Genomic DNA, 16,340 nt, shown 5'->3' with positions numbered 1-16,340 from the left:
CCATGGCCGCCTCCTGTGTCCATTATCTGATCAGCTCGATTATACCATAATATTGCATTGCCACCCAACTTACATATGTGACGTCCCACGGGTAAACGTACCTTATGGACCTGCCGCCATAAGGTACCTTTTCCTGTGGAACTTCACAGCCGCCCACACCATTCACATCAAATTGACTACATTTTAAGTTAGGTATTTATTGTTATCATGAGAGAATTTTTTGTCAAAATTTGCCATCCCTAATTTTTTGCCGATCTACGTCCGGGCCTTAGGGCAAATCCGCCACTGACAATATCTGATTATAACTGATCGTTACTTTAACATTCCTTAACGTTTTAACATTCCTTAACATAACATAACATAAAATAAGATAACATAACATAATTTATTCAAAAAACACGTATTTCATGGTTACATTCATATAAAACAAAGACTTAAAAATAGTGATAGTTTACATGTGCCTGAGCTACGATTCCCTGTGTTTCAGGCGTGAAGTATGGCAAACATTGTTCAAACTAATTAATTTTCACTTACAAATAACACATTATAATTGGCTGCTATTTAACTGATCACCAGATTTAATAAAATTTAATACCAAAAAAATCTACTTTACCACCCTAAAATAATGAATGATCACCAAAATTATAACACCATTTTAATGTGAAATGATTACCAATTTTATTACATTTTACTATCCTATTAAAGGAAATGACACCAAATTAATCATTATTAACCCAAAAATTGTAAATAATTACCAAATTTCAAACCCCAATTTAATGTCAATTGATAACCAAATTTTTACATCGTGCTATCCTATTAAATAAAATGACACCAAAATAATCATTGTAAACCCAAAAATAGTAAATGACCACCAAAATTAGAACTCCATTTTAATGTAAAATTATAACCAAATTTTTAAATCTTGCTATCCTATTAAAGCAAAGCAAAATTTTCTAGTAGCATTTCGTTTCTGTATGGGTTGCAGTTCAAACCTAACCTAACCCACTTTTCTAGTAACATTTCGTTTCTGTAAGGTTCGCAGTTCAAACCTAACCTAACCCACTTTTCTAGTAGCATTTCTTATCTGGAAGGGTCGCAGTTCAAACCTAACCTAACCCACTTTTCTAGTAGAATTTCGTTTCTGTATGGGTCACAGTTCAAACCTAACCTAACCCACTTTTCTAGTAACATTTCGTTTCTGTAAGGTTCGCAGTTCAAACCTAACCTAACCCACTTTTCTAGTAGCATTTCTTTTCTGTAAGGGTCGCAGTTCAAACCTAACCTAACCCACTTTTCTAGTAGCAATTCGTTTCTGTAAGGGTCGCAGTGTTAACCTAGCCCACTTAACTGATAGCAGTACAAACCTAACCTAACATACTTTTCTAGTAGCATTTCAGTATGCCTACCTAAGTTATGCGGTGCGAGGTACGGGGGTTGAGCGGGAGGGGCTAGTAATTTTGGCATCATTTTACTTTATTTGGTAATATGTATAAATTTTTTGGTATCACAGTAGTTTATTTAGGTGAAAATATCGCATTTATTTGGTCTTCAAGATTTGGTGATCATTAATGATTTTTGGTAATCATTCAATATATTTGGTATTCGAATACAATTTGAAGTGCAGTCGTAATTAAAATGGCGGTACATTTGTAATTTTAGGCCTTATTTTTTTGGTGTTCAGTAATTTTTTTTGGTACGAGTAAGCATGATTTTTTTATTTAGGGTACCAAAGTATTTTTTGGTGGTCATTATATTTGTAGCCATTATAATTTAGCAACTTAATACAGTAATACATTTATCGTGATAATTATCCTACTTATCCTGTTGTAAATTCAGTCATATTGCTTATAAATCTTATAATTAGTCTCTGTATCTTCGTACGTCATATTTTGAAGGGCTTTTCGGCAGTGGCGGATTTGCAGTCTTTGCCGCCCTAGGCCCCAAGCCTTGTAGCCGCCCCTTTCTCAGCATCAGCACCCGTCATATTGACTACATTTAGATCAGGCAACGGAAAGATATATTATAGAGGGAAATGCTTGGGACACATTTTTTACTTAGTAACTTTTTTGGACTCGTTAGGAGGTGAACATATCAAAAGTTGGAGGCTTTGGTTTGAAGGTCACATTTTTCGGTTTTTCGCTTATTATATCTTAGAAACTATACGTCCTTGTGACATGATGTTAGGAACATAGGTTTTATGAAAAAAATAAGCAAATACTTATTCATTTTAAGTGACAGTTTTACCAATAACATTGACTTTCATGTACCTACAAAAACATTAAAAACTATTTTCTTGAATAACTGCTAAACTATTTATCCTAAAATTATAAAAAAAATCTGAGATTCTTACAATGAGCTCTTTGATTTGATATGTAACACGATATAGTTTGAAAAACTTTATTTTTAAAAACTTTTTTCTCATTTACCCCCCAAAATATGGAGGCCATATTTAAAATTCATTTTCATCACACTCGCTCAGTAAATGTGGAATTGTACGTAGGCGTAGCGGGAGTTATAGAAATTTCGTTTTCCCTAGGGAGTTATGAAGTTTCTAGTGCCATAATTAACAGTTTTTTGTCTATAAACTTATTTTTTGTATCGCAAGTGTGATGAAAAACATTGTGTGTATCTCGGGGCGTAATAATATTGCAAACTCGAGCCTATAAATCGCTCCGGCAAGCCGTCGCGATTTAACTTACTTTCGTTTGCAATATTCAACTTACGCCCCATGTTGCACAATGTACTATTATTTACGTTACACGTCCATCTTTGGGTCACAAACTTACATATGTGTGCCAAATTTCAACTTAATTGGTCCGGCAGTTTCGGAGACCTCTCTCTGGCTCAAGGGCTACGGCCGGGGACTTTTGATATGTTCACCTCCTAGATAGTTCAAATAAAAATAGGTACAAAGTCAAAAATTGTGTTGCAAGCATTTCCCTCTATAGGTACTTTTTTGAGAATTTGTTGCCTGGTCTAATTTTGAGTTTTTTTTTGTTATCATCAGCGAATTTTTTGTCACAATGTGCCGCCCTAGGCCCGGGCCTACTGTGCCTTATGGGAAATCCGCCACTGCTTTTCGGAGCGTTTTCTTACACTTTTTGTAGCTGATATAATTAACGTTTTAACGTTCCTTAAAAGGTTGGTAAATAAATAACTCGAGCCGCTTTTAAGTCTATTAACCTATTTTAATTAAAAATGAGGTAATTTTCAGCTTTATTTGTCCTTTTAGGTATAAATCTGAAAAATCAAAGGCAACTCTTCGATCAAGAGTTCAATGGCATACAAGTAATTATACTTAATTGCTTTTTCAAGCCAGGATAATTTAAACATTTTTTAAAATATTTAATTTAATTGGATATAACGAGTTCTAGTACTTTATGTGACTGCCACATAATGTGAGTTTATGAAACGAACTAAAAGCAAGTTTCATAAAAACATCACACGAGTGTTTTAATGCCTGATTGTTCAGAATCAGAATCAGAATTGTTTATTGCACTCATATTAGTATACAGTTCTTAAAAACTACTAGTACAGTTCCACATGAACCCTGTAAGGGTATAGCAATACTTAACACTAACTTATGAGATAACATGCATTATAGGCTTAAGCCAGTTCCTAAGGGCTAATGTATGATTTACAATGGTCTCTCTTGTAACCTTTTTTCCAAACTTATCTTTTCTCTGTGCCGGTTATTCATCCATATTTTCGTTAAAAAAATCATTTAATGTATAGTACGCTTTTTTACTAGGTAAGTTTTGTAACGGACGGCATCTGCATTGGGGCATTCATGCGTCATTAAATTATTATTAAATATAAAGAATTTTCAAAGATTGGAAATATTTTATAATAAAGTGGTTTATCTCTATGCTGGCCGTAAGTTGTGATTTTGAACGCATATGTGGAGATATAATCAAATATCTGATGAAACATTTTTTACTAGAGCGCTCACAAATCCCATTTAGCTTGCAAATACCTTTGCAGTTTTATTTCCATTAAAGAAAAACCCCTTGCTTCTTTTGACTTGCTAATTTGGATCTAACCTTTAGTAATAAATAGTGAACTTTAAGTTTTTTTATCCTTCCTCTTTCACATTTCCAAACAAAATAACAATTAATCGGCACTGCATTACATGCAGCATTGCGATACAGCGGGGAAATGCCGCCAGAACCGTTGGTACAATGCCCCAGGGGCCTATTTTAGATTTAAGCTAGTTATTAATTTCGTTTAGTAGTACCACTGTATATATATATTGTATGTGAATAAATATGTAATTGGCACTTTAATGAACGATTTTTTTATCTACCTACCTACTACAAATGTGTCAAAGGAAAGTTTCCAAAGTTTCGAAACTTCTCATATTATTGTACAGGCCGGGATCGAAATGTTCTGTTTCAAAAAAAAAAAAAATAAAAAAAAAAATAAAAGCTTCCGAGAAATTATCCGACTTTTTTGTATTTTCCACATTTTTTACATCTGTAGTACCTACATAACATACGAGTATTTATTATGTTATTGTAATAACTATCATAAGTACCATGTATTTTAGTAAATTATGTACCTACTATATTTAGATACTACTACTAATTATTTGTTAATGACGTATAAATTGGTTTTATAAATAAATTATTATGATTATGATTATTAACTTTTTGTCCATGTCAGTTAAATATAAGTCTAATATAATATAATATTAGTAACATTCCATTATTATAGACAAATCAAACCATTTAGCCAAAAGATGCCAAAGATATTTTATTTTGCAAGGTATTGCAACCTCCACAAAGGATTAATCGAATGTGACACATAGAATAAGTTTTAGCACAATGTGTAATGAAACTGCATGACTGAACTCTGATAAGGGCAGACAGATTCATTTAGATGAAAAAAATATAATTCTATTTTCGACTGCGGCAGAGATTGAAAGATATTACGATATTTAGCTGAGTAAGATTATTATAAGATAAGTTTGGATTGGTAAAGTTTAAAAGTATTTATCTAAGCGAATCATCTAAAAAGTAAGTACCTACATAATACGTTGCAAAACATCAACTTACAAGGAAGGGTACCCAACTGTCCGACTCCGATTTGATTTTGATATATGTTATAGAGTAGTCTAAAATAACGGACACGTATTTTTTTAGCTGCCCAAACTCAACCTGTTAGGAGAAAATGACCTTCAAAGTACTGAAAATTGACCAAACCTTCTAATTTCTGTGAAGAACTTTTTTCAAAAAAATTGATATATAATTACTGGTTTATATGTTGGAGAACATGACTAAAGAATGGGGACGTGTTTTGTCATTTCACCACAAACTCGTTTTGTATATAAAAATATATTTATTTATTATATATATTTTTTATTTTATTTGGGCAGCTAAAAAAAATACATGTCCGTTATTTTAGACTACTCTATAACATATATCAAAATAAATCAAATCGGAGTCGGACAGTTGGGTACCCTTCCTTGTTAGATTACGATTTGTTTTTGTATTTATATACAGGCTGGCTAAAAATTAATGCATTCCCGTTGCCTGGGAGGTTTTGGGCTTACATTGAGCAACTTATACTATGGGACCTGCTATGGGCCTGTATAATATAGACTTTACTCTTGGTCGTTGATCCAAACATAATAGTATTTCTTTCCCATGACAACGAAACAAATAGTACCTACATGGCGTGGGTAAATGAGATTTTATAAACGAGGTCTAACACATTTAGCGGCAAAAACCCGACTGTCGGGCACACTGTTCGTGCTCCATACGGCGAAGACGTAGCTACGCGCTACGAGCGTAACCCGTAGCACTTAGCAGCAATGAATGTGTTAAGTATAATTCACGACAGCCACAAACTGAATTATGAAGTGTAACCCTTTTCCTTAAAGCCATAGGCACAAAGACGTTGCCTTTTTGGCAATATGCCATCGTGTAAAAAAGAACCATTCTGTATAGTCCAAGGGATCGTGCTATTTACTTACATAACGCCCGAGTTCCATGATACTTGGAGGCTCAATGAATAGTGGTCATGGATATTGTGAGAAAAAGTATCAATAATATTAAAAAAGATTTATGTTGGCGTATTTTGGAGTGTATCGTAGAACGACTTTAATGGAGTGCGCGGGTTCAATAGAATTTCACGGCATTGAAAAAGTTTGAACAACTTTGGTGTTCCGACCATTTGTAAGGTGTTTGTGTATTAAGTACCAATACTTGAAGCGACACTTTTAGCCATTTTCGACAATTAGTTAGTAAAATAAAAGGGTTACTCTGAGTGAATGCTGCCATTTCACATGTCATGGGACTTGCAGACGGACAGCATTTGGATTGCACCGCAACCGCAAAATGGCGGTTTGCATGCAGTTCCAATGCAGTTGGCTTAGCTGCATCTGAACTGTAAACTAACAGCGCAGTCCGCTTGCCGTAAAGCGGGCCACACACACCTGCCGCAGGGGCAATATTGGAATTGGACCCTTAATTGCCTCTTTAATTGTGATGTGTGTAGAGAAGCAGGGGCAATTTTTAGATTGGGCCTGCAGCAGGGCGGCAGGGGCGCAAGACCTTCCTAGCTCCCTAGATTGTATCTACCGCCCTGCTAGGTTGTTACATGTGTAGTACGATTGGGGCAATTCCAGTCAGTTCATTGGCGACTACCGAACCAAATGGACCAATCCTTTGGTACTTTGATAACACAGGACCCATTCTCGTCGACGTGCGTTCAGCGGGACTATCAGTTACACACTGTGTGGCAGGCTAGTGTGTAGAAAACAGCTTAAAATTGCTCCGACCGCCGTGCGACCGGTATTGCCCCTGTGGCAGGTGTGTGAGTGGCCCGCTTAAGCATGCATTCCTGTCGAACGCCCACTAGCTGCAAGTTAGCTGCGCAGTTGTCCTCCTCCTTAGTCGCACACTCTTGTCAGAGTGGTCGTGGTTATGGGTTGTCCTTTTCTATGTTTATTGCGGCTGTTGCGATACTCCTCCATCTCTCTCTGTTTGTGGCACTCCGAGCACACTCAGTCAGGGAACATTTCGTCGTGGAAATCGTGTCGTCGTCGTCGTGCGCAGTTGTAATGCAGTCCTATTGCAGTTTGAGAAACTACAACTCGAATGTTATTTCAGTTACATCAACTGCATCGGAAGTGTATGCTAACTAGAATTTTGCAGCTGCGGTACAGTTCAAATGCTGTCCGTCTGTACCGGCTGGCCCCTAGAGGCAGCGCTCACTGTGTGTATAGCCTCCTAAGACCCAGAGCCATTTTTGCAGTTTTGAATTTGGAACTTTCTTTTATTCCATTATAGTTCAAAATTCGATTTTAATATGTTATTTTTATAGGAACTCAGGACTTAGCAGGATAGACAAGAAGAGTTGATGTAATCTAAAATATTCTAGGCTACTGGTTAAAACGATAAACAAAATATTGGACTAAGGAACAAAAAACCAAACGCATGCCTAATAAATAAAACAATATCAAATTTTATCTGCCAGACGGTGACTCTCTCATAATATCCCCAGAAAAAGCGACATTTAAGTGAGATGGCTCAAAAAAGATGGATGGCTAATATAATAAAATGTCTTCCGCATCCTATATGCTGTGAATATTAAGTTGCCTGACAGGGTCAAAATCTTTTCAGCGTTATGAGTCTTTCCTGTGGGCATTATGATATTAATTTCTTGCTGGTTAAACGCATGACTTGTTAATGTTCTGAACAGCTTTATGATTAAAGTTTTAGTAAAATGTATACACAAACCAAAATGTCAACTACACTATATTATATTGCCAAAACAAAATGCCCGTTTTCCGGAAGATTTTAACACAATACTTACTCGTATTTAATGAGCATAAACAGTTTCATTGATTAATGGTAACATTCCATTTCTGACAGCAGCTACACTACTAGTACTGAACGCGTCGCTGTTATTGTCATTTTCCACAGTAAAATGAACAGTAATGCAGCTGTCGTTAGAAATGGACTGTCACCTTAACTGAATATTGATATTTCGGGAATTAAATCCATAATGCCATAATGGGAAACTGTAAGCCGGTAATTTTTATCAAACATTTTTGAATGAGCTAGATAGACCAAAATGTAGCCACACTATGTAGACCGCTACACATAATTAACATTTTGTGTAGCGGGTGGTTTGAAAATGTGATGTCTACCCCAAACTTTTCCATACATTTTTCGTCGGGTAGTTGCACAAATCTCTGTTTTGGCATTTTGCTGGAATATCAGTTAGCCGCGACCACGACCAGTGAAACCTGTGTCGAAATGTTGCAACACGTTGGTAAATAAAGGTAATTGAATAAATTTCGCGTTAGACCCGTCGATAAATGTGAGTTAATATGTGTTCAAAACGCGGAAGTTTTAAATATCATATCATAATTATGCCTTTCGTGAGGAAAATATTAAATTCTCTTATTTCATTCCGCTGAACATTTTCACGTAAAATGAACAACTCACACGTCACGTGTACGCCTACTTGAAAACGATATTAATATGGAAATGTGAACGTAGCTAAATATATCGGTAGTATATGTATACTGAAAAAATCGGCCATGTCGGGCTATCCTCAGTGTAGGGTTTCGTAGTACTATTCTGTCTAAATGGGTGTCAAACGGGGGCATTAGTAAGTATCATATATATTATAAGCATAAGGGAGTACCTACTTACCTTTGCAGCACTTTGTACGTCTTTTTACTAAGTACAAAAGATTTTACAGTACATACTCGTATGGTCCTATTTTCCCGCACTAGAGCGTAAAATAGCACTTTTCGTGAGTATGTCGAAAGTTTAAAGGACCATATGTACTGTAAAACGTTGTACGATACACGTGCGAATAGGTAATTCGCAACTCGTGTCGATTTAAAATACCCCCTCGGTCGTGTTTTAATTTATTGCCACTCGTTTCAAATTTCCTCTTTTACGCACTTGTATCGTAGGTAAATAACTATTTCAATAACTCAAAAATGACTGGACCGATCATATTTGCTGTAGTTCTCATTAAAAGCATTTATTAAGGTTTCATTTCACGTTTTTCTTTCATAATATTTGGACCCATGGTTCAAAAGTTAGAGGGGGTGGGACTCATTTTTATTCGGAGCGATTATTTTTATAGTTCTTATTTTACCGTTCTATCACAACATATAATGCAGGATGACTTTACATATCCGTGCCAAATTCCAGCTTTCTAACACTAGTTAACGATCAGACGAAACAAAGCCTCGGACAGATAGATATGGCCAAACTATTTCTTTTTAATTCCTTAACATCGCTAAGCGCCAGTTGTCCCACTGACCCGGACTTAATCGGTTAAACCGTTATTCCAGTGTCAAGTTATACTAGTAACCATGATAACTCCAGGTTTAACCGGTTATCCCCGGGTTAGTGGAATGGTGGAAGTGGCGCTAAATTAACTTAGGCCCACTTGCACCATCCCACTAACCTTGGGTTAAGCGGTTAAGCCGTTAACCTAGTGTCAAATTATATGGGTAACCATGGCAACTCCAGGTTTAACCGGTTAACTCCGGGTTAGTGGAATGGTGCAAGTGGGCCTTAGTGTCACTTCCACCATTCCACTAACCCGGGGTTAACCGATTAAACCTGGAGTAATCATGGTTACCAGTACAAATTGATACTGGGTTAAAGGTTTAACCGCTTAGCCCCGGGTTAGTAGGAAGGTTTTGGTTTGTTCTCGGTTATGTTTAAGGACATCTTAGTCCATATGACGACCGGTCTGGCCTAGTGGGTAGTGACCCTGCCTGCGAAGCCGATGGTCCTGGGTTCGAATCCCAGTAAGGGCATTTATTTGTATGATGATACAGATATTTGTTCCTGAGTCATGGGTGTTTTCTATGTATTTAAGTATTTGTATATTATATATATCGTTGTCTGAGTACCCACAACACAAGCCTTCTTGAGCTTACTGTGGGACTTAGTCAATCTGTGTAAGAATGTCCTATAATATTTATTATTATTTATTTATTTATTATTATATTGTTAACCAGTTTTTTACGCGGAAAGTACGTTCCCCCTGGACAACTACCTTATCACACTCGGTTACGAACGCGGAAGAACAATTCCACTCAGACAACTAGTTTTCTTTGCGGAAGATACTTTCCCCCTAGACAACTAGTAGCTGAATTCGGACCTGTACTAAAAAAGTGACAGAAACGCTTTAAGGGTTAACAAAGAAGGGTACCCAACTGTCCGACTCCGATTTGATTTATTTTGATATATGCTATAGAGTAGTCTAAAATAACGGACACGTATTTTTTTTAGCTGCCCAAACTCAACCTGTTAGGAGAAAATGGCCTTCAAAGTACTGAAAATTGACCAAACCTTCTAATTTCTGAGAAGAACTTTTTTCAAAAAAAATGATAATTAATTACTGGTTTCGTTATATGTTAGAGAACATGAATAAAGAATGGGGACGTGTTTTGTCATTTCACCTCATTCACTCATTTTTTATATAAAAAATATATATAGAAGAAGAAGAAGAAGAAATACATTTATTTTAACGTCACAACATAGTACATGTAAAAAAAGAAAAGTATGCAGACATAAAACAGATTAGGACGCTAAAATAGGATCCCCACTCAGCATGATGCCGCGGCAGACCGTGGCGCTGGTTTTCTGTGGGGACCTGACTTAATCTAAAATTTAATGGCGACACGTATTACGCCAACGACACACAAATAAATTATTTACATTGATTTAAAAAAAAAACATGAACATTATTATTCATATAGCAAGGAAAACATAGAAAATTAATACACAAGTAAAAACCAGAAAAGAAAAGAACAATCACATGACATAGACTACCGTCTTTTAAAAAAAAAAATATAAAAAATTTGCGAGGGCAATAATTATTGGTATTTGGTGTGGTCACACCAAACCACAGTACTTGTATTTGAATGTATAATATAATATAATACTAAATATATTTTTATATAAAAAATGAGTTTGTGGTGAAATAACAAAACACGTCCCCATAATATTCTTTATTCATGTTCTCCAAAATATAACGAAAATAATTAGTTAACTATCAAATAATTAATTAATTATCAATTTTTTTGAAAAAGTTCTTCTCAGAAATTAGAAGGTTTGGTCAATTTTCAGTACTTTGAAGGCCATTTTCTCCTAACAGGTTGAGTTTGGGCAGCTAAAAAAAATACGTGTCCGTTATTTTAGACTACTCTATAACATATATCAAAATAAATCAAATCGGAGTCGGACAGTTGGGTACCCTTCCTTGTAAGAAAATGGAATTAGACTTCCACTTACATAACTCGTTATCTCCGCGGAAGAAATAGTGCGTCTAGTTAATCAGTTATCAAACTTGGTTGTCTGGGTGGAACAAAGGAAATTATGATTAAAGCCTAACAAGTTCCTTTTTAGCCCTCGCCACGTTGCGGATTTTCGATGGAACTAATTTATTTTAATGGCAATTATTTTGTTTGACATCCGACATTGAAAGTCATTGAATGTCACCGATGTAAACAAATCGAAAATGATTGTAAATATTTCAGGATAATAATAGATTTTGCAATCAAAATGCCCAAAAAAATTCACACCGATGCTAAACAAATAATTTTAAATACATTAAAATACTTGCGACAGAAAAAGGATACGGGATTCAGTAGCATTCCATTAAACAATGTTGTGAAATTATTTGTTGATATGACGGGTACTGATTTTCATAGTGAGTTTGTAATAAACTGGTTAGTTTTGTACTAAATATGAATATTAATTATTTAATTATTATTTTTCTCATTTAAGGCGTCTTTAGTGCTATAATCAAAAATATTTATTATAAGAATGAGCCATTACCACCACGAGTGACTGAATCTGGTAAATATATATACGGAGGTCGAATATTTAGAATCAAATTATGGCGGATAGGTAAATTATTCATACTTAATTATCAACTAAACATGCTCTTTCGATTGGGTTTCGATTGGGAAACATACTTCTACAACTCACATGTACATAATTGTATACCTCACTCGCTCTTGCACGATGCCAATACACACTGTCCCGACTATTCATGACGTACACGTATTGTTGCTATATGTAAGCTGTTTGTAGCGACATTATATCAGGGCTAAAAAAGAACTTGTCAGGCTATAAATGCTACTTAAGGCGAAGTTATATACTAATGGCGAATTAAGGGTTCATAGTTTAATTAACCCTTTTCAATTAAGTGAAATATTGATGACGGGGTTTGCTTGTGCTATTGTGAAGCTAATTGATCATCATCTTTCATCATAATTGGTTCAATCAATTCAACCAATAATTAATTCCACAAGAAATTGTTGAAGCTTCACAAATACTTTACTGAGTTCAGCTCATTTTCCGGGAAAAGTTACTAGGATTTCCTTTACAAAGCTTCAAGATAAGTTCTCTAAGAGATTTCTTTTAAAATAGAAATTTCACGAAGAACTCTCTGACTTTAACGTTTGAGGAACAACAATTATTATATCTATATACCTATCGGGTCGATTCGGGAAATGAATAAAAGATGCACTATATGAAATAGTAAAGATATGTGACGTTCCACGGCAAAAGATACCTTATGGCGGCTGGCGCCGCGATTCGGGAAATTAATTAGAGATTCACTAGATATGAAATAGTAAAGTTAATAACTTTACTATTACGATATAGTAAAGATATTATCTTTACTATATCGTATCTAGTTAATCTCTAATTCACTTTCCAAATCGCGCTGTATGTATAAATAATATAGCGGTATGAAATATTTAACTCTATGGAAATAACGATTAAATAAAAAAATAAAAAAAAACTCCCTACGTTATCAGCCATAATTGCCTTTTAACCTTTTGAAAAATAATTGATACTTTTCAAAAAGCTGAATCGATTTCTATCAAACATAATTAAAAACTCAAAAACCCTTTCCTTCCCAGTCGGGTAAAAATCTAGTTCAATCTAGACACGCCATATGAGCTAATATGCTGCATTCTGCACTCCTATTTCAAATAAACATCCAGCATAGCAATTAAAATGCACGCATAACGCTATATCAACGTTATTTATGGTCTACACGCTTCCGAGCGTCCATTAAAACGCTAACGGCGCGATTCGGGAAATGAATTAGAGATTTACTAGATACGATATATACCTAGTAAAGAGAATATCCCACCCACGGGTAAAGGTACCTTATGGCGGTTAGCGCTGACGCTATTATTATTGCGGCGCACTATGCGACGTAAGCGCCCACCTTTTGCTGTGGAACGTCACAAATAATGTAGGTTAAAGTCAGGTCGTTCAGTGACTGATCCAGGCGGTTTTGTATTTGGTTAACCAATAAATGTTATAACTACCCGAAAATGTACGAATTGTTTGTTTACTTTTATTTAAATACCTAAAGATACAGACTATAGATATCGATATCGCAGTTAATATGGTTTGATAAGTATGAATAAGTAATGAAGTATAACGATATAAATTAGGTAATTTATGTAATATCTCATAATTTAATGTTTACAACCGATTCTTTACAGCCGATATAAAACGTTGCATAGATGAGTAACTAGGTATTAAACTTGAACGCTGTAAATATTAAATAAAAAAATCGGCAAAGTGCGAGTCCGACTTGCGCACAAAAGGCTTCGTACCATTATGCAAAAAACGGCAAAAAAGATCATGTTTGTTGTATGGGAGCCCCACTTAAATATTTATTTTATTCTGTTAGTATATTTCTCTCTTTAGTACTCCCATCGGTCGTGTTTGAATTTATCGCCACTTATTACGAATTTCCTCTTTTTCGCACTTGTATCGTAAATAAATATTTCGTTTTTAGGGTTCCGTACCTCAAAAGGAAAAAACGGAACCCTTATAGGATCACTCGTGCGTCTGTCTGTCTGTCTGTCCGTCTGTCACAGCCGATTTTCTCCGGAACTACTGGACCAATCAAGTTGAAATTTGGTACATATATGTAAGTTTGTGACCCAAATACGGACATGTAACGTAAACAAATGAATTTTAAACATGGGGGCCACTTTTGGGGGTAAATGAAAAAATGAAAAAAAATATTTTTTCTAACTATATCATGTTACATATCAAATGAAAGAGATTGTAAGGATCTTAAATATATTTTTTTTATAATTTTCGAATAAATAGTTTAGAAGTTATTCAAGAAAATAGGCAAAAAATGACCATTCCCCCCCCCTTATCTCCGAAACTACTAGGACTAAAATTTTGAAAAAAATACATAAAATAGGTCTATACCTATAGATGACAGGAAAACCTATTAGAAATGTACAGTCAAGCGTGAGTCGGACTTAATTACAGTTTTTGATCCGACCCCTGCGGATTTTTTAAAGAGATTTCACTCACGTTTCACATAAAAAATACATTGTTAACAGTGTTCTGCCTTACGGCAAAGTTGATCTTCTGCCTTAATTACACTTGGGCGTGGATCTAAATCCAAGCTGTCCTCTTTCGCAGCTGGGCCTACTGCCTTTCTCACACTTCGCCAATTCAATTCCAAGCTCTGCTTTCTTGCATATTTTATGCATGAAAACAACCTCGCTGAGACCCTTAAATATCGAGCCCTATGCGAAGCTAGGCTGATAGAAAACTGTCCCATCCTTTCTCTGTATGCAATCCTGGATTCGCGCCTGGTTGGGACTAAAAGTAAAATTGCGTTTTTATATCGAAAAATTTTCGCGCTCGCTTCGCTCGCGTTTTCAATTACTTTATGAGGTATGATAAAGGTGACATTCGGGTGGCGACTGCAGCAACATTACTCTGTTGCAACGTTACTGCTGCAGTACTGTCAACTTCTGTGATAAAATGATGTAACTGATTTCCATACTAAAAGTAAAAATATACAACTGTCTATCATATTGCGTTTATATATCGAAAAATTTCCGTTTCTATTACTTTCTAAGCTATGATAAAGGTGACATTCGGGTGGCGACTGCAACAGCATTACTCTGTTGCAACATTACTGCTGCGGCACTGTCAATTTTCGTGATAAAATGATGTGACTGATTTCCATTCTCAGCTGTAATGCGGCAATGAACTTCTCTCAATTTACCAAAAAAATCAATGTAATATTGATGACCCTAGGGGCCTAGGGAGAGGGGGCACCTAGAAATGCTTAGGGCATCAAAATATCTTAATCCGGCACTGATTGTTAAAAATTGTGTAATATACGGAACCCTTGGAACGCGAGTCCGACTCGCACTTGGCCGGTTTATTTGTAATGTAAGTAACTTACTGATCATCTAAAGAAATGTAAAAGCAATGATGTTTTTTAGTTTTAGTTTTCAGCTGCTTTTAATAATTTAAGAGCGATGTTTGATCATACTTAACCCTTTAATGGTCAAAATTAAAAAAATATATATATTCAAGCTTCACAGCCTCCCGAAAGTCCTAAAAATATTAGTTAGAAAAAAATAATAAAAGATGATGATTTTTTCCCACATAAAATCTAAGTGTGGTACAGTAAAAGCTTAAAACTACACACATCGAACGCAATAACATCATCATCAGATAACAAATACCTACAATCCTATTTAACCTTATTTTTGTCTTAGGACATTTGTGTCTAATATGATTTAAAAACACAATGAAAATGCTAAAAGCTTTTTCAAGTCACCATTATCTGGGTTTTTTTTATTGTTTAACACAACAAAACTTCTTTGAATTCGTCAGGGTAACTTTTTAGCCGGTATTATACCGAAAACAAAATAAGCATAATCCATTCCTCAATATAAACAACCACTCAATTCAAATTTAAAAAACAATTCACTCACCCATTTGTATAATCAATTCACTTATAACAAATTGTTTACGTTACCCCGCATACAGACCGCAAGGGGTGTGTTCGGCACTGCGGCTTCAGAGGTACTGAATAGGGAAAACGGGAATAGCTGAGATAAGGGTGGTTAGAACCACTCTATACATAATACTTGTATAATAATACTACATAATACTCGTATCTATCAGTACGTGTTATGGGAAATCGATGTTTATTGTTCAGGAGCTAGAGTTGATGATTGTATGAACTGTAATAGAGGAATGAGGTTGGGTGAGTTAGAAATGTTAGAATGTTGGTGGATGTATTTGACAAGCTTTGTTGCATGTAAAATGTTGAGGTTGGATGGGGCTATTTAGAAGGTAACTATATTTATTATGTAGGTAATAAGTGAATGAATGTAAAACTAAAACTAACTACTATGAAAATAACTAAGGCTAATAATTAAAAATACCTAGCAATTTTTTTTGCCCTTGGTAGGGTGCCCATTACGCATTCGGCTATTTGTATAGGTATTTGTTAATTAAGTACAGTTTATTATACTGTAAATTGTTCTT

The 16,340-nt window shown here is 35.3% G+C and overlaps 1 protein-coding gene across 1 annotated transcript in view; it reads right to left on the bottom strand.

Annotated features, from left to right (window-relative positions):
* Window positions 1–15,847, bottom strand: part of LOC134670034 (uncharacterized) — a 73,345-nt gene extending 57,498 nt beyond the window's left edge. The window contains exon 1 of the mRNA XM_063527702.1: window positions 15,782–15,847. Coding sequence (XP_063383772.1) covers window positions 15,782–15,785 — 4 coding nt within the window. The 5' untranslated portion in view covers window positions 15,786–15,847. The remainder of the gene's footprint in view (window positions 1–15,781) is intronic.
* Between the last annotated feature and the right edge of the window lie 493 nt (window positions 15,848–16,340).

Source organism: Cydia fagiglandana, chromosome 13 (assembly GCF_963556715.1).
Source record: "Cydia fagiglandana chromosome 13, ilCydFagi1.1, whole genome shotgun sequence".
NCBI lineage: Eukaryota > Metazoa > Arthropoda > Insecta > Lepidoptera > Tortricidae > Cydia > Cydia fagiglandana.
This window is presented reverse-complemented; position numbering and strand designations above follow the sequence as displayed.